Source organism: Chrysochloris asiatica, unplaced genomic scaffold (assembly GCF_000296735.1).
Source record: "Chrysochloris asiatica unplaced genomic scaffold, ChrAsi1.0 scaffold00195, whole genome shotgun sequence".
Lineage (NCBI taxonomy): Eukaryota > Metazoa > Chordata > Mammalia > Afrosoricida > Chrysochloridae > Chrysochloris > Chrysochloris asiatica.
In genome coordinates, this window is record NW_006408713.1 from 5834598 (window position 1) to 5852609 (window position 18012).

The 18012-nt window shown below is 51.8% G+C and overlaps 1 protein-coding gene across 2 annotated transcripts in view; it reads left to right on the forward strand.

The window, feature by feature from the left end:
• Positions 1 to 11833, forward strand: part of TERT (telomerase reverse transcriptase) — a 45202-nt gene extending 33369 nt beyond the window's left edge. Inside the window, exons 9-16 of one of the 2 annotated variants that reach the window (XM_006872379.1) lie at positions 166 to 279; positions 1383 to 1454; positions 2738 to 2923; positions 6898 to 7024; positions 7937 to 7998; positions 10584 to 10708; positions 11268 to 11405; positions 11730 to 11833. In XM_006872379.1, coding sequence (XP_006872441.1) covers positions 166 to 279; positions 1383 to 1454; positions 2738 to 2923; positions 6898 to 7024; positions 7937 to 7998; positions 10584 to 10708; positions 11268 to 11405; positions 11730 to 11833 — 928 coding nt within the window. The remainder of the gene's footprint in view (positions 1 to 165; positions 280 to 1382; positions 1455 to 2737; positions 2924 to 6897; positions 7025 to 7936; positions 7999 to 10583; positions 10709 to 11267; positions 11406 to 11729) is intronic. The other variant, XM_006872380.1, reaches the window with a different exon arrangement.
• Positions 11834 to 18012: the final 6179 nt, after the last annotated feature.

Here is an 18012-nt window from a genome sequence, read left to right on the forward strand (position 1 = left end):
ACAACAGCAACAACAGACAGACTGAGAGACAGACGGCTGATCTGTGTGCCTCCCTATGTATCTGTCCATCTTGATGACCGGTCATCCATGTGTGTGTGTGTGTGATACATACAGCGCCCACTGTGGTCCACGCCCTTCTGACTCTGCATCTGCTCCTCCCTGCAGGTACTACGTCCAGTGCCAGGGTATCCCGCAGGGCTCCATCCTGTCCACTCTGCTGTGCAGCTTCTGCTACGGGGACATGGAGAACAAGCTGCTTCTGAACACCCAGCATGACGGGTAGCCGAGCCTCTTCCCTCTCCCAGAGTGACAGTGTTGGTGTATATCCAGGGAAACTCAGTGCATTTGGTGTTCCCGCTCTTCCAGGCCTCCACAAGGGGGCAGTGGTGATTAGGTGGTGGAATTCTCCCCTTCCGTGTGGGAGACCCGGGTTCTTCCTGGCCGAGGCAGGTCACACACAGCCTGTCCGTGGAGGATTATGTGTTACTCTGTTGTTGAGCAGGTTTCAGCAGAGCTTTTGGACTGAGGTGGAACAGGAAGACAGGCTTAGTGATCTACTTCCAAACATCAGCCAACGAATGCCCTGTGGGTCACACTGGTCGGAATTGTAGCCACCTGTGGGGATGTGCGCGGGGTCATCAGGCGTGGGGGCCAACCCGACGACAGCTAGTAATGATGAAGACATTCACAAAAGTTTTGTTGACTGAGTGCTCTGTGCTGGTGTGTGTGTACCACACTGGGCTTGTTGAGTAGTCTGCTGATGGACGAAGCTTGTTTCCACCGTTGGCTGCTCTGAGGAGGGTGCCGTGGGCAGTGGTGGACTGAAAAGCACCTTGCTTCTGATCTCGTTCTACTTGATCAAGGTGGTTCTGAATTGCGCTTTAAAATCCCGGTTGAAACAAAGACAGACTGGCAGGATGTGGAGGGGGTTTGTCCTGTGCTCTCATCACTTAGTGGGGACCACAGTCCAGGGGTCCTTGGCAGAGAGACTTGTGGGCCATGTGGAACTGGGGATACCATCTGGGCCTGAGTGTTCCATGAGACTGTGCACCCCGAGCCCCGCTTGGAGACCCAGCTGTCACTAGATAAATACACCGGTGTCTTCTTTCCCGGGACCCAGGACTCCACACCTTGCTTGTCACCCCAATGACCCACGGCTACACTTGTGTGTCTGGTTCACGTTACGGGATGAGGGCTTGGAGAATTGAATGTAGAGTGTCTCTATTAGAAATTGAACTTCTATTGAACTTCTTTGTAGAACTCTGTTCTTGTCTGTGTGAATTCAGACATTTACTTTTTTCTGCATTCGATCCCCGGTAGATGAATATTATGTAGAAGGTGAAAGTCAAACTTGGTTTGTACATTTTTTCTCCTTCCTGTAGGTTGCTCTTGCGCTTGGTTGATGATTTTTTGTTGGTGACACCACACCTTACACAAGCTAAGTCCTTCCTAAGGTGCGTATGTTTCTACAAACGCTTCTGCGAAGTCTGTTTAATTGACAAAATGAATCAGCAGCTTAAGTCCCTGGAGGTTGCCATTGGTTAGTGCGCTTGATTGTTAACTGAACAGTTAGAGGTTCCAATCCAGAGGTGCTTCAGAAGAAAGGCTTGGTGATCTTCCCCCAAATCCACTGTTGGGAACACTGAGGAGCACAGTTCTATGCAGACGTCCGTGGGCTTGTCAGGAGTCCTGATCATTAAGTGACAGCTGTTTTATTTCAGCACCAGTTTTCCGAGTGGAATCTCACCTTTCCTCCATATGGCTTGGCATTCCTTGTCAGGAGGCCGTGTGGTGGTGCCCACAGGCAGGAGGGTGCTGTGTGGGCTGGCATAGCTGGGAGCGTCCGGGCAGTGTAGCAGCAGGGAGTCCGGTGGCCCATCTTCTATGCTGCTGTAATGGAAATTTCACTAGTGGGGGTGTTTAAAGTCTACACGTTTAGCTTCTCACCATTTTGGAGGCTAACATTCTAAGTGTCAGGTTCCCTGTGGGCTTTCCTAGTTTCTGGCCAGGACTTCACCTGGCATTTGTCTTCCTCCATGTGTGTCGGTGTGTCCTTCCTCCATGTGTGTCTGTGTGTCCTGCTCTTCCTAGAAGGCTCCACTCAGGTGCTTACAAAGGTTATGGTGGCACAGTGGTTAGAGGGGTTGACTGTGAACAAAAGTTGTCAGTTCAAGCCCACCAGCTGCTCCTTGGGAGAAAGATGGGGCAGTCTGTTTCTTAAAGAATGGAACCCCATACCAAATCCACTGCCATCGAATCAATTCTGACCAATAGAGACCCTGTCTAGGGTTTCCCAAACTAAAGCTTATCCATATGGGAGCGGACAGCCTCATCTTTCTCCCGAGGAGCCACTGGTGAGTTTGAACAGCCGGCCTTTCGGTTACCGGCCCAACACCTCATCCAATATTACAGTCTTAGGGGTAGTTCTGTGAGTCAGAATTGGCTTGATAGTAACAGAACGTAGCACAGTCCTCTTTCTATGTTACATGGAAGGAGCTATGGTGGCACAGTGGTTAAGTGCTCGGCTCCTTTGCTGCCATTTGCCTCGGTGGCTTCCCTCCCACACAGCCACGTGGTCAGGATGAACCCCAGTGACCAAGTCCAGAGCAGGACCCTTCCTTTGGGGTCCCTGCCCAGTCCTGGCACCCCTGCTTCCCAGACTATCTGGGAGTTTTTGTAACATGTAGCAAGTGGACCGACCCTCTCACCTGATGGCTGACGTTGCCCTCTGATCCAGGACCCTGGTCGGAGGCATCCCTGAGTATGGCTGCAGGATCAACTTGTGGAAGACGGTGGTGAATTTCCCCGTGGACGACAGCCCAGGCCAGGCGGGCATTCTCCAGCTGCCAGCCCACTGCTTGTTCCCCTGGTGTGGCCTGCTGCTGGACACCAGGACCCTGGAGGTGTTCTGTGACTACTCCAGGTGAGCTCACCAGGCCAGGCCCAGTCCCAGTCCCGTTCCTGCTTCCAGAGAGGCAGGAAAATCCACAGCAGCAGGGGTGGCCCACCCTCCTGCCCAGGTACAAACTCTTCTCGGGGTGCATGGAGATGTGTCTTGGAAGGCTTTTGAGCTGGAAAAGGAAACCGTACGTAAACCTGAGGATGCCAACAAATTTCCCAGATGGTAACATGGAGGTTCTATACGGCTGTTTAATATGAGTCTCTTTATCTGGAGAGCATGCCCTGTAACACTAGCTCTGTGGCCGCCCCAGAATGCCGTAGCATGCAGGGGAAACTTTAACGACACGCACTGGTCCCGAAAAATATCACAGTCACGGGCAGGCAGTGCATCCAAGAAGTAGAGAGATTTAGTTGTCAAAGAAACACAATTTAAAATAACGAGGTACCATTTTCCTTCTGAAATTGCTGTTCCTTTTCCGTGCACTGGTCATCTAGGTGGGCTCAGGGAGAAGCTACTCTCAGGCATTTCTGGGGGGTGGGAAGACCAGATGGGCACAGTTTTTCTAGACACGGCGTGTTCACAGTAAAGTTCCTACTGTATCCATACATTTTTCTACCCTGATAATTCTGTGTGGCTTCATTCCATACGATAAGCACGCGACTGCAAAGCACACCGTCAGCGGTTCGAGCCTGCCAGCTACTCCGCAGGAGAAAGATGAAGCTTTCTGGTCCCGTGAAGATTTTATGCCTTGGAACCCTATACAGGGTCGCTATGAGTCAGAACCGACTCAATGGCACTTAACAATACCACCACCACCAATTCCACTTCTAAAAATCTATCGTAAAGAAATAACCTGAGACATTATCAAAGACCTGACTTGGACATTTTTAAATGCTCAGAGTAATATGTTTTTATTATGATTTTAATTGGTTGTGTTGTTGTTGAGAATATGAACGGCAGAAGCATCACCCGTTAAGCCAATTCACCGACATTGAGCTGTACAGCCTTCTCACTGTCCTCCTCCAGGTACATACAACACTGCCCCCTAGTGTTCCTGTCTTGTCTTTGCTCTTGCTGTCATTCCTTTGAGCCCATGTGCTGCAGATCAGTGTCATTGAGTTGTTTCGGACTCATGGTGACTGAGTACAGGGTTTCCAAGGAGCAACTGGTGTGTTTGAACTGTCAGTCTTGTGGTTAGCCATCCAGTGCACACCAGGACTCCTGCGCCCATATAGATAGCTCTTAAAAGAGCACAGTGTTCAAGGCAGAGATTCTTTACTGGGAAGCTAAGCAACTGTTTGGTTTTAAGATGTTGTCAGGGGATGTTTGGGGCTTAAGCTTTAAAGATGATCTCAGGGCAATCATTTCTGGACAGTGACGAATTTAAATTAAAGTCCTTTGTTGTTGTTGTTGTTGTTAAGTGCCATCGAGTCGGGTCCGACCCATAGCGACCCTGTACAGGGTTTCCGAGGGTGTAAATCTTTAAAAGGTTCAAATTCCACTTCTAGAAATCTGAAGAAATAGCCAGAGAGTTGTCCAAAGATTTTGCTCAGACATTTTAGATGTTCAGAGTAGCATGTCTTGTCACAGCAATAATAATGGCATGACCTAGATAGATGATAGAGTTGATCATTATGTGCCTCACCTTATTCCGCCATTTACATCATCTTATCAAAGACTATTTAATGGCATGAAACAGTCCTTCAAGAATAGTGTCTGAAAGCGAGAGCGGAGATGTGTCTCCTCCCCACGGTGGCCTTTATATCCATCACTCAAGTCTGTCTTTGGATATGCTTCTGTGAGAACATTGATGCTAGGCACAGTTGCTTGGAGTCAGCTCTGTTTGTGGCGCCCCCTTGTGTCTTGGAGTAGAACTGTGCACCGTAGAGTTTTCAGTGGCTGATTTTTCAGAACTTTGGGGGCTGGGTCAAAAATTATCCCACTCTAGCTGTAGAATTTATTTAATCAACTTTTAGAAAAGACAGCTATATCATGTTTTCAACACAATCTCCTTGCTTTTGAATACATTTTGTCCAGCTTCTGTATCCCTGTATTAAAAAATGTTTTAGGCTGAGCTGCGAGCCACGAATGCACCGCTGTCTTCACTTCTTCATGAGAGGTGAATCTTCATCCTTGATGTTCTGCTTTTGGGGGACTAAACAGGTGAAAGTCTGATGGAGAAAGATCAAGGCTATAGGGAGGATGCTTTAACACCTCAAAACAAACTTTTTGCAGAGTGTCCACAGTGTAGACATGCATTGTCATGTAAGATGACGACGCTCTAGATAACAGTCCACTGTGTTGAATCTGAAGTTTAGACTTCAGCTCTTCAGTGAGCATCTATCTCACTGTAATGAGCACTGTTGATTGTTGAACCTTTTTCCTGATAGTGTTCTAATACTGCCCCTTGACAATCCCAGAAAACTGCTTGCATCCATTTTCCAGCTGCTGGTTGACTTCTGAACTTCTTGGTTGGCGATTGAGGATGTTTCCAGTCCATACTCTGCCATTTAGTCTCAGGCTCCTAGAGATGACTCCATGTTAAGTCATCAGTAAGGATTTTTTTAAAGAAAGTTTTACCTTCCTTTGAGTATCGGTCCAGATTTTGTTTTCAGATGCCCACGGTCACAGCAGTGACATTGAACAGAAAGCGCTGATACGATGGTGCAGCCAACAGAAGTTTTGGTATAACTGGAGGGTGGATGATTTTTGATTCAACCTCATAGGTCCCCAGGTCTTCTTTCTGAGGTCCCTACCTCTGGAAGGATGCGAACTTCCGGCAGCTCAGATACAGCCAAGCACGCTAACAGTTGGCACCATGCAGGGACTCTGTGTTGACATTTTCTGCATATTTTTCCATGTCTCCCGTATTTCCTATCGAGTTTGTGCGTGGTCAAGCCAGCTGGGCTATGCTGCGACCGTTTGACGTGTCGGTGGCTGGTGGCAGCTGTGTGTAGAGTACACGTGGAGCTATTTCCTTTCTTACTTGTTCTGACTGCAGCCTGAGCCTGGCTGCAGGCAGTCCTGTGAGGAGGTCACCTGACACCTTAGCAGGAAAGAGAGGGACAGGCCGTGCCTCTTGGGGCAGGTAGTCTGATGAGGCCCAAATCCAGCCCACGTGTGTGTGTGTGTGTGTGTGTGTGTGTGTGTTGTCAAAAGGGAAAACCCCAGAGCAACAGAATCCCTGCAGGAGAAAACGCGTTGGGAAGGAGAGGTGGAGAACGGTGAGGGCTTGAGAAGGCTGGGTAGGCATTGGGTGTTGGACACCTGTGGGTGGACCTGTCCCTGCCTGGGTGAGGCCACACTGCGGTCAGTCCTCGTCACATGGAACACACAACGGGACAGAAACTACCACTGCATGATTCAGACCCAGTTCTGGAAGAGGCTGAGGTTGTGGGTGCTGTCAGGGAGTGCCTGGGTGGGGTGTTACGGACGTTCCCCAGCACCTCTGGACTTGGCCTGCAGTGTGGCTTCTTTGTACATAGGAATGTTAGTGAGCTCCGTGTCACATTGGGGGCGTCTCAGAAGTCTCTGTAGGTTTTGTGTGAGGCCTGCTGGTGGTTCAGTGGAATGCATGTTATGTTGGGGCTCTCACGTGTTGGTCACTGATGGATGGACAGGTGAGACTGCCCAGGGTTTGGGCAAAAGCGAGGTGGGTAGCCCAGTTCATGTGCACACATGCGTGTTTGTGATGGTGCGTGTCAGCACGTGAGTGTGCACAGGGACTCGGGCTTACCATGGGCTAGACTTGTGTGGAGCGTGTTGTACCTGCTGTGACCAGGACATGGGTGGGAGGGAGGGAGGAAGGACGGGGTTTCCTGAGCCGGAGTTTCACACAGAGGTGGGGATCCGACTGTGGCCTGGACACGCACATTAGACGAGATGAGGTGGACACACATTTGGCACCATGAGGTGGACACACGTTTAATGCTGTGAAGTGAGCCCACTTGGGCACAAGGAGGCACTCACATTTGGCAGCTCCCGTGTGTTTGCAGCTATGCCCAGACCTCCATCAGAGCGAGTCTTGTCTTCAGCCCCGGCTTCAAGGCTGGCAGGAACATGCGTCGCAAGCTTTTTGCGGTCCTACGGCTGAAGTGTCACAGTCTGTTCCTGGATTTGCAGGTGAGCACGCTGACCCTGGGGACTGACGGCTCACTCATCGTGCACTGCCTGGCGCCCGGGCAGGAGGGTGTGGACCAGCACATGCGTGTGCACTCGTGGGTTTGTGGGTACATGTGTGCACATCTGTGTGTGTGAGTGGGGGTCCTGGGGCGGGGGTCCGAGGTACTGGGTGGGCTCAGTGCTCCTGGACTGGACTCAGGGGAGGGCTGGCTGGGGGGCGCATGTGTGCCCACCTCACTTCCAGGCAGCGGGTCTATCGGGTGATGGCGGGTGAGCGGCCATAGATGGACACATGTGATCGATGTCACCACGAGCAGGCACCATGTCCCTTCCTGCTTTACGGTGCTCCTTTATAGAAGGAATGCTTTGTGCCATCCATCGGGCAGTCTCTGAGAAGATGCCAGGGATGGCAGCGTAAGGTCTCCCCCGGTGCCGCCTGTGGCCGACTCCCCGTCTATCTAGTTCGTCCTACATGGTTGCTCAGCTCTGAACTTAGAACAGCTGAGTGAAGTCTTTGAACAGCTCTGCTGTTGTCTTTCAGATAGACTTCTAGAAGGGAACTTGAACCCTGCAAGGACTTTAATCAGAATGAGCCGCTGTCTAGAAACTATGTCCCGAGATCCTCTTTAAACCATACACCAAACACATCCCCCAACGTCACCTTAAAAGCACACAGTAGTTGAGCGTCACGAGTCAATAGTGCCTGCCTGGAGCCTTGTATGCTCTTCCGAACCATCCCTGTCGGCTCACTGACAGCAGTGACAGGGACGACTCGGCGGGAACCTGGGGCGTGGGATGTGTGGCTTGGCTGGCATCCCAGTAGAATATTTCACTCTGATTCTGAGGGCTGGTTATAAAGCAGAAGCGATTCCACGGATCATCTGACTGTGCTCTCTTTCTCTCTCATGTCAGGTGAATAGTCTTCAGACCGTCTGCATCAACATTTACAAGATCCTCCTGCTACACGCCTACAGGTCGGTTACTGGGGCACGCCGCCACCAGAGGGCGGCACAGGGTCAGGGATGTGGAGACGGTCCTGGACAGGCCATTGTCTGCTGTTCTCTTACTACTCTGAGCAGGTGGTGTCTGTCTGTGGCAGCCAGGATGTACGCACCCTGAGGAGGGTCTGCCTTGCGTTGTCCAGCTCGAGGGGGTGGTAATGTGACCCTGACCAATCTCTGTGTTTCTTAGGACGAGTCACAGAGAAGGAAGGCTGGGCGAGAGTGTGGAGGATGGAGGGTTTGCTGGCACCTCCGTCCTCTGCACCTCAGGAAGGAACAGATGGCAGGTGTCTCCCCAAACACAGCCTGGCCCACAGATTCCTCTGTGTCAAGTTCTAGAAATTCCGCTTGTGCTCGGGCTGTTTCTTCTCTCTGACCGTCTTCTGGTTATAGCTCTATACCTGTCCACGCATTCCTAACCAGGGACTTACGCCACCTGTGCTCTTGGTGTGTAAGCTGCCTCGACACGTTTCTGGAAGTGTATTTGGAATATCAGCAGGAATGTGCCCATACAACACACAAATACACACACACACAGGGATGGAAAAGCGAGTGGGACCCTGGGAGTCAGGGACTTGCTGGGGGCTTCAGGGAAGGACACATCCTGTGGACACCCTTCAGCCCCTGCACCCATATACATGACATTGTTTGGAACCAAGAGTTTTCTTTTGTGATGTTAGCATCCCAGGGCAGGAGGGGCCTAAACCTAGTCCCTGCCGCGTGCTCTGAGGAGAAGAACAGACATGAGGACTCACTGAGGAAGAAGAAGACAGAAGACGAGTTGCCACCACTCTTCCAGAAAGGGCTGAGGCAGGTGACGAGGTCAGCCAGGCACTTCAGACACCTGGCAAAGGACTTGTCATGTGTTTGTGTGCACACACATGCAGATACGTGTGTACAAAGACCTACATGCAAACACGGCCACACCGAACACATGCAAACCTGTACAGAGACATGTATGCATAACCTGCATAGTTACAGTCACGCACATTTGCACACAGTCATGCATATGTAAACATGCGTGCCTCTCAGGGGCGGTCCTTTGTCATGGTTTTGAGGTAGGGGTGGGGGCCAACTCCCCACTACTATATCGGGACCCTGCCCTTTGACCTGTGCTCAGCACAGCATCACCTGTCTCCACCCCATCAGGAGGTTGTCTGCTTGGTCTCACCTGAGGACCTGCGGGCAGGACTGTGCTCTGTGGGTGGAACCTGTGTGTGGCGGCATGAAGACGCGGGTACAGAGCAGAGTCAGCTTCCCCTCCTGGGGCACAAGTGTGAGTGCGCCCAGATGTGCACCTGACAGGGACTAGGGGAGTGGGGCGGAAGTAGGCCATAACATGGCAGCGGGGCACATTCCGTCTGCCCCTGTGGCTCCCAGACCTAGCCCACACCTGTGCCCTCTGACCTGGTCCTTCAGGGAAGATTTCTGCATGGCAGGCTGTGGGCTGGAGTCACTGGAACGGGAGGTCTTACTGTCCTCCTTGACCCAAGCTCTGTGACCCTCAGACCGGAGGTGAGCAGCTGCCCTTGCCCTCTAGGAGGGTCATCCCCTTAACTCCTAACGCCCTGTGGTCCCCTCCCAGCCTCGTGACCTTGGGCAAGTGATCTTTTCTTAGAAAACATTTCTGAACCTGACTTTCAGGGCACATACCCTGTACCCACAGGGCACTGGCGAGGATGACATTAGATTGCCTGTTTGCTGGGGGTGTGTCCCAAAAGCACCCCAAATGGGTGGCTGAAAAGGATATTTATTCTCTGGAGACGAGACATCCAAACTTGGCGTGCCTCTCGGGCTGTCCTTTGTCATCTGTGTGCCTTCTAGTAGTCGTGGCAACTCGTCTTCTGTCTTCTTCTTCCTCAGTGAGTCTCTGTGTCTGTTCACTTCAGGGCACTCGAAGGGACTAGGTTTAGGCCCCTCTTGCCCTGGGATGTTACCATTACAAAAGAAAACCCTTGGATCCAAACAATGTCATGTATATGGGTGTAGGGGCTTTAGGGTGTCCACATGTAATTTGGGAGCTACGTTTCAATCCATAACAGACACATCTTAACTATTACAGAAAGGGCTGAGGCACGTGACGAGGTCAGCCAGGCATTCAGACACCTGGCAAAGGACTTGTCATGTGTTTGTGTATACACATGCAGATACACATGTACAGAGACCTGCATGCAAACACGGCCACACCAAACACATGCAAACCTGAACAAAGTCATGTATGAATATACCTGCACAGTTACAGCTATGCACAAGTGCACACAGCCATGCATTTGTAAACATGCAAGCAAATACATTTGCATGTGTGCACACACACATGCACACATAAACACATGCATTCACAGACAGGCATGTACACACAGCAACACATACAAAGGGGCTTCAAAAAATTCATGGAAAATGGAACGAAAAGATAGTGGAATCTTCATGAGGAAGTTTTTGAAGCCCCCCATTCCCCTGCCCTGTGTAAGAATTCATATGCATGTGTGCAGATTGTACACGTGTGTACACATACATGTTAGCTGTGGACCTCCCCAAGCACCATGGGCTTTCTCCCTTAGGTTTCACGCCTGCGTACTCCAGCTCCCATTCAATCAGCAAGTGGGAAAGAATCCCTCGTTTTTCCTCAGAATCATCTCGGACACGGCTACGCGCTGCTACAGCATTCTGAAAGCCAAGAACACAGGTGCTCGGGGTCTATTGGCACGGGCCCCTGGACCCTCCATTGGTGTGGGCAGGAGCTGCCACTTGGGCATTAGAAAAGTCAGGACATTGGGGCTGCGGGCCTTGGCGGTGTGGAGGTAGCCATGCACCCAGAGTGGGTCCTATCCCCGGCCCCTGGTGGACGATATCCGGGTTTGTGCTGAAGTTGCTGCCATTCTTTGAGGAGACTGGTCCCTGCACTGTTCTGCCTCCTTGTTATCTCTCACATGGGGTGGGGTGGGGGGCGCCCTTGGGCACCTCGGCCACACAGTCCCTGTTTGGTGTGGGTAATGGGTCCCTCCCACAGCCACCTGGGACCAGCTCGAGGTTGCAGAAATGTGGCCCTAGCCCTCAGCCCCTCCCACTTTGCACTCAGACCCCTCTGCCATCCGGGCCTTAGTTGGCGGCGATCTGACTTGCAGCTGCTGTTACTAGTGTTTTGGAGATTTCACTGGGAGATGCTGGAGAGAAGCGTTCTGACTGGCGCCCCCTGTCCATCTCCTACCCTGGGGCGAGTCCTGAATCTCTCCTGTTGCTGGCAGGGATGTTGCTGGGGGCCCCTGGTGCCCTGGGCCCGCTCCCTTCTGAGGCGGCACGCTGGCTCTGCCACCATGCTTTCCTGCTCAAGCTGAGCCGCCACCGAGTCACCTACAAGTGTCTGCTGGGGACGCTCAAGACGAGTGAGCAGGGGTGGAGGGAAGCCCCTTCCTGGTAACTAGGGGGCGGGAGGAAGGCAGGGCATCAGTGAAGTACGGATTCCAGCCCCCAGTGTCTGTTCCGACAGATGGTGGTTCAGCACCATGTTTATAAGGCACCCCGCAGCAAAGGGGTGTTTGGGGTCACGGGCTCCTCTCCCCTCTCATCTCCTCCTCTAACAAACCACTTCCCCCGTACCTCATGGCTGCGTATCCCCTCACAGACGTCCCCAGCACCTGGAGCGCCCCCTCCTGGCCCCACCCCCAGACATGCGCACCAGGTAGGGTCTCATTGTCCTCTCCTCACAGCCAAGATGCAGCTGGGCCGCAAAATCCCCAAGGCAACTCTGAGGCTGCTGGAAGCCGCCACCGCCCCCTCCCTGTATGAGGAGCTCAAGACTGTTCTGGACTGATGGGACCGGCTTGTGGATTTGAACTCTGTCCCCTGGCAGCCCCATGGCCTCTGGCTCCTTGTCTGCCTGGAAGGGGCTGTTGCGCTTTGTGGTTGCTCTCCAGCCCTCTTGTCTGTCACCTCCAGGCTGCCCCAGGAGCAGGGCTTGTCCCCACATGGAGCCGGGCGGTAGGGGCCTGGTTACAGACTGTCGGGGGGTGTGGGGGGCATCTCAGGACCCAGGGTGACAATTAGAATGAGAGTTACAGTGAGTGGTCCCCAGTGATAGGGACTGGCAATCTGTCCTGGCCTTCCGTGGTGGGCATCTCATCCACCCCCTTCCCCAAGGGGCTGCCACGCAGATCCTTGGTTTTCAGGTTCAGCCATGAGACCCAGGGTCCCAACTGCAGGGCAAGTCTCCTCTCTGGTGCTGGTGCTGGGGCGGGTGCACTTGGGCTGCCACTGGTCAGGGCTGCGTCCTGCTGACCTCATGGTGACCCTGGCACAAGCCATCTGCACCCGCCCCATCCAGGGAGAACCCCAGCCATCATTTGAACTCATCACTTTATGGGGCCATGGGCTGTATCCAAAGTCCACCCCAAATTCAGCTTCCCAGTAAGCAAAGCGTTGACTCAGCTGTGGTAGAGTTGCCCGGCCCAGCCTCACCCGCTCTGGTCGTGGTCCTCGCCTGTGCTCCCCGCCCCCACCCAGTCTCTTCTTCCTGAGCTGAAGTGAGGCTCTCTTTGATCTTCCCAGACTTTGCTCCCTAATGGCCCTGTCCCTCCTGCGCCACACTCACCTCACCCACATCTGTCCGGGAACACTGACTTCTAACCCCCATCCTTGACCCCAGCCTGACCAACCTCCTCCTCCCAGGTCCTGAGCTTGGACCCTTCTTCCCTCCTCCTCATCCCCAGCCTGCCAAGCACCAGACCCATATACAGGCAGGCCTTGCCCACTTCCTGCAGCTTGGGTGGGGTCTCAAGGGGGTGTCCACTTGGGAGGGGGCTCTGTAGCATGAAGATCACCTCAGATATTATTTTCTTATCCTTTCGACATGTCTATTTTTCTATTTGCTTTGTATTGCATACCACAAAAATCAATAAAGCCATTGCTCTTGAGCGGGTCCTGGCTGCTGGAGCCCCCGGGTGTGTCAGGGTAGAACTGTGCCCATCGGGTTTTCAGTGACTGAGTTTTTGGAAACAGATTGCCAATCTTTGTTCTGAGGTGCCTTGGAGTGGACTACAACCATCTTGGGTTAGCCACATTGTACCACCCTGGGATTCATATGTAGTGTGGGATTTCAGAAGTCTTAGGATGTTCATAGATGCTCGGGTTTGTTGTGCAAAGACTATGGTTCCTTACAAGGGAATCATAAGACCTCACATTGTTCACTTAGAGCCTGAGAATCCGAATTAGCAATGGCAATGTTTGTTCCCTAACTAGAGTCCAAGTCTTTGTTGTATGTGTGTGTGTTTTTTAACTTTTCATTGTGAATTGAGTGGAGGTTTACAGACTACAGACTTTACATTCAACTACATCAACTTTACATTCAACAAATCATACACTGTTTCTTCTCAATGATTACAGTCCCCTCCATGGAACGACAGTCATCCTGCTACCTCCCTGTGGTACCCACGTTCCCATCCCTTCTCCACTCTGTCCTTACGTAAATGTTGCCCTGTTGAATTTGAATGACCCATGATCCCACAGTGAGCATATCTTGCTAGTGTAAACCTACCTACTGCTTGGCTGAAAGTTGGACCACAAAGATGAGTTCCTTTCCAGACCTCGAAAGGTGAAGGGTGGTCGGGGGCTATAGTCTCAGCTTCCACAGGTTCTTTCTGACCAGTAAATCCGGTCTTTTTTATTTTTATGAATGAATTTTCTGTTTTGTTGTACATTTCGCCAGCTGTATCCAGGACCCTCTAATGTGAAGGTCCCTTTCAGAGCAGTTGGGCACCATCTAGTTCTAGTCTCAGAGTCCTGGAGACTGATGTTCCCATGTTCTATTAGTCCATTGGTAGAATCCAAATCTTTGGATTTGAGGCTTTGACCTTTATGAGAGGTCTCAGGAGGAAGACTTAACCAGGGCTTGAAGTCAACTGAGGGCCCTCATAGCTAGGGTGTGAGGTTGTTCAGCAAACAATCTTAGTTCCTCCCTGGCCTTTTAGGGAGTAAGTAGAAATTCAGGGTTTATATGTGAATTTGTCACTTGGCTACACTTGGCGGGCCAGTTGGTGCTGTAGGATAAAGCACTGGACTGCGAGGTCAGTTTGAACCACAAGGTTGGTGCACCATGATTTTTGCTTGTGGTCTGTGTCTGCTTGGGCACCAGCCTTGGGGACATGGGTGGGGCAGGACAGCCTTCAGTCTGAGTTGTATCTCAGTGTACAGAAAACAAAGCTCCTCACCACTGGACCAGTAAACAACATCCATTTCAATGGAGAAAAGATTGAAGTTGTCAAAGACTTTGTTTTGCTTGCATCAACCGTCAACACTCATGGAAGCAGCAGTCAAGACATCAAATGACATATTGCATTAGGCAAGTCTACTGCACAAGACCTTTTTAAAGTGTTGAAGAGCAAAGATGTCAGTTTGAGGACATCTCAGTTGAGGTGTGCCTGACCCAAGCCATGGTATTTTCAATAACCTCATATGCATGCGAAATCTGGACAGTGAATAAGGAAGATCATGGAAGAATTGATGCTTTTGAGTTATGGTGTTGATGGAGAATATTAAAAGTACCAGGGACTCCCCCAAAAAACCAACAGATCTGTGTTGGAAGAAGTGCAGCCAGAGTGCTGCTTGGAGGTCAGGATGGCCAGATTTTGTCGAAGAAGATATATTGTATTTGGTAAAGTGGAGGGTCTGAGAAAAAGAGGAAGACCCCCCCCCTCAATGAGATGGATTGGCACAGTGGTGGCAGTGATGAGCTCAGGTGTAGCAACGATTGTGAGGTTGTGCAAAGCATTACGTTGAGTATGTATCAACTTGATGATACCTAACAACAACAACAGGGCAGATGTGTCAGCCTGCAGTTTCCCAGTAGAGCTGTGAGGAGGTGGATGGTTAGGAGCATGTAACCTTTCAGAGGTGGCACTGTTGGAGCTGAGTCCCCAATTATCTTTGTGTCTTAAGGCGCCACCAAGAGGGTAGTTGGAAGAACCAAGATGTATTGTCCACAGCTGGGAGTCGGCAGAGCTGTGGCCACTCTCTGTCCTCTGTTGTTAAGTGCCATGGAGTTGGTTCTAACTCATGGTGAACCTGTGTAGGGTTTCCGAGGAGCAGCTGGTCAGCTTGAACTGCCGACCTTGCCATTCAAACCGACTTTAAGGTCCAGTGCTTATCCTATGGCTCCACACCAAGACTCTGCTCTGCCCCCTGTTGTTGTGAAGTGCCATCGAGTCGATTCTGACCTGTAGTGACCCTGTATAGGGTTTCCGAGGAGCAGCTGGCGAGCTTGAACTGCTGATCTTGCAGTTCAAAGAGCTTTGCAGTCTGGTGCATTAACCCATAGTGCCACACCTGGACTCCGTTCTGTACCCCTGGAGGGAGACTTATCACAGGCCCAGTGTTTACATGAATCTTCACATGGAGTCTCCACATCCTCCTCTTTTTTTTAAAGAACACGCCTCAGGATGGATTCAGACTAGGACCTACCCTGATCCTGAGAGAGAAGACCTATGTCCACACAAGGGCAAAGTACCAGCAGAGGGGTTGGGATTTCAGCTAGCACTCGGAGGACACATTTAATCCATAACACCATGGGTGAGGTTGCAGTGACGAGGTTGATGATGTTCCTCACCATGATGAAGTGAGTGCCTGCTTAGAGGAGAACAGAGCTGTGTACCCACAGCACGAGGGGGGTCTGCCACATTGGGAGTAGAGGGAGCAGACAGCAGAAGAGGCTGGAGAAGTGGGCTGGACAGAGCCAACACCCTCCACACTGTGTTGGGCTGGTGTGGATGTGGTGGGGGCTAGACAAGGGCCTTCCGTGTGGGTTTGGGGGGGTGCTCACTACAGGATGCAGGTTTGCATCGGAAGCACCAGGCCTTCCTAGTTAGGGCTCACTGTCTTGTCCCCTTAGGGTGGTCCCAATGAGCCTGACCAAGGGGGATGAAATGCATGTCAGCAGCTCTGCGTGACCCTAAGTGTGTCTGGATGTCTATGACAGTGATTCTGGGATGGGCTTCCCATGCTGGCACAGCTCAAACAAGGCAAGAGGGAGTTTATGGCCGGTGGGTATCCGTTTATATCTGTGTGTACATGCCGCTCTGGGAGCCAGCCTGTGGTTTATGGCGGGCCCAAGTTCAACCCAAGTCCACAAGCCCACCATAAAGGCAGCATCGTAAACCTAGCTGTGGTGCCAGGACTCCTGAGGGAAGATGAGTAATGAGGGCACACCTGCTGCCCCGCCTGCCCCGTGCCTTCCCTGGTAAGCAGAGGGAGACGCTCACCTGGCTGGGTCCAGGGCACAGAACGGGCAGGGGAAGGTCCTAGGAGCTGGTACTGTTCTGGGTGAACGCCCTGCTGAGAATTTAAATTTGTATCTCTCCCAGATAAACGGAGTCAGAATCTACAGTTTATCAAGCCCCCAGGTAATTCTTAGAGATCCCCAGAATCTTCTACATTCTCATGTATGCATAATCACTTGGAATGTGGCCAGGGCTGTGTTTTCTGAATTTCTATAATAGACTAGGGTCCACACAAGATCAACCTTAGGTCAGCTTATTGGTTACTCTTCTTCGTTCTACAAAGTTCCAGAATTTTCTTTCTCTCACTGATGCATTTCACTTAGGATTATTGATATCACTCTAAATTAGCCCCTGGAGTCTAAGTGTGGTACCACAGGATAAGCACTCCACTCAAGGTCGATTTGAACTGCAAGACCAGTGGTTCAAACTCACCAGCCGCTCCTCAGAAATCCTATGTAAGGTTGCTAAGAGTCAGAACCGACTCGACGGCACACAGGTGGGTTTGAACCGCAAGGTTGGCCTAATCCTCCCACTGCTCCTGCCTCTGAATCGGATTGGATTGGAACAGGCTGTCTCCCCTGTGCCATGTATCCAGTGAGCCTGGGGGACTTCGGACACTCTCCATTGTGTTCCATGCAGCCTCTGGGGTACAGAATTATCTTTAACCCCAAGTTTAGAGGGTCAGCCTGCAGAGCTGAGATGGAGCAGGAGGTGGAATGGCTGGGATGGGACCTACACACAGACCACTGGCTGCTGAGGGGACGGCAGTGTCCACCTCCAGGGGCTGGCACAGGTTTGCTTACTTAGAAGTCAAAACTGCCCAAGTGCCTGGAGAGAATGTGTGGGCATGCGGGTTCCCCATCCCTGCCACTTCCAGTCAAGAATCTCCCATCCCAGTCCTCACCCAGGCCATGGGGCCACCTGAGATGTTCTCCTCTAGAGTCACTGAAACCTTGATCTTGGGGAGGACTGCCCCTGCTGGTGGTCCTGGCAGGTTGGGGCCCCTGCAGAGAGGTGACCGGATTCGCTGCTTTATGACATGGCTGGGTGATGATGCCAGGAGAGCTTTTCCTCTGAGTCCTGCATGTTGGCAGAGTCTGAGGAAGAGCCCCCCACCTCCTGCTCCCTCACATTCCACCTCCTGAGACACCTGCCCCTGCCCCACAATGGTCTGGGCGTGCTTGATCCGGCGGACTTGGGCCACCTTCTGTCCACCCATGTGCCCCTGTCACACCACCTGTCAGACGAGCTGCTCATCCATTCGTGTCCACAAATGTGTCCAGAACATGTAGATTCCTGTGAGGACCCAGTGGCATTGCCTGGAGGATTCTCTGGAAGTCCCACCCCACGCTGTTCCATTCCTCTCTCAGTAGCTGAACAGGACCCAAGGCTTGGAGTGGGGTACGAAAGCTACCGTTTTCAGACACCTCCACAAATGCATCCCTTTCCAAATGCCGAGGGCAAGCCACCCCACAATTTTTAAATGTTTGTACCCAGAAGTTTGATCCGACTGGGCATTAGGGATCCTCCGTGTCAGTGCCCTGGTTATTGTCTAAGTGAGGTAATAATGTAAAATTAATGCTGAGGTTCCATCAGGGTCATGGTGAGGGAGGGCCGAGGTGAGGGTGGGCCATGGTGAGGGAGGGCCGTGGTGAGGTAGGGTTGTGGTAAGTGAGGACCAGGATGATGGAGGGTCCTGAGGAGTTGCCCTCAGAATCCCAGG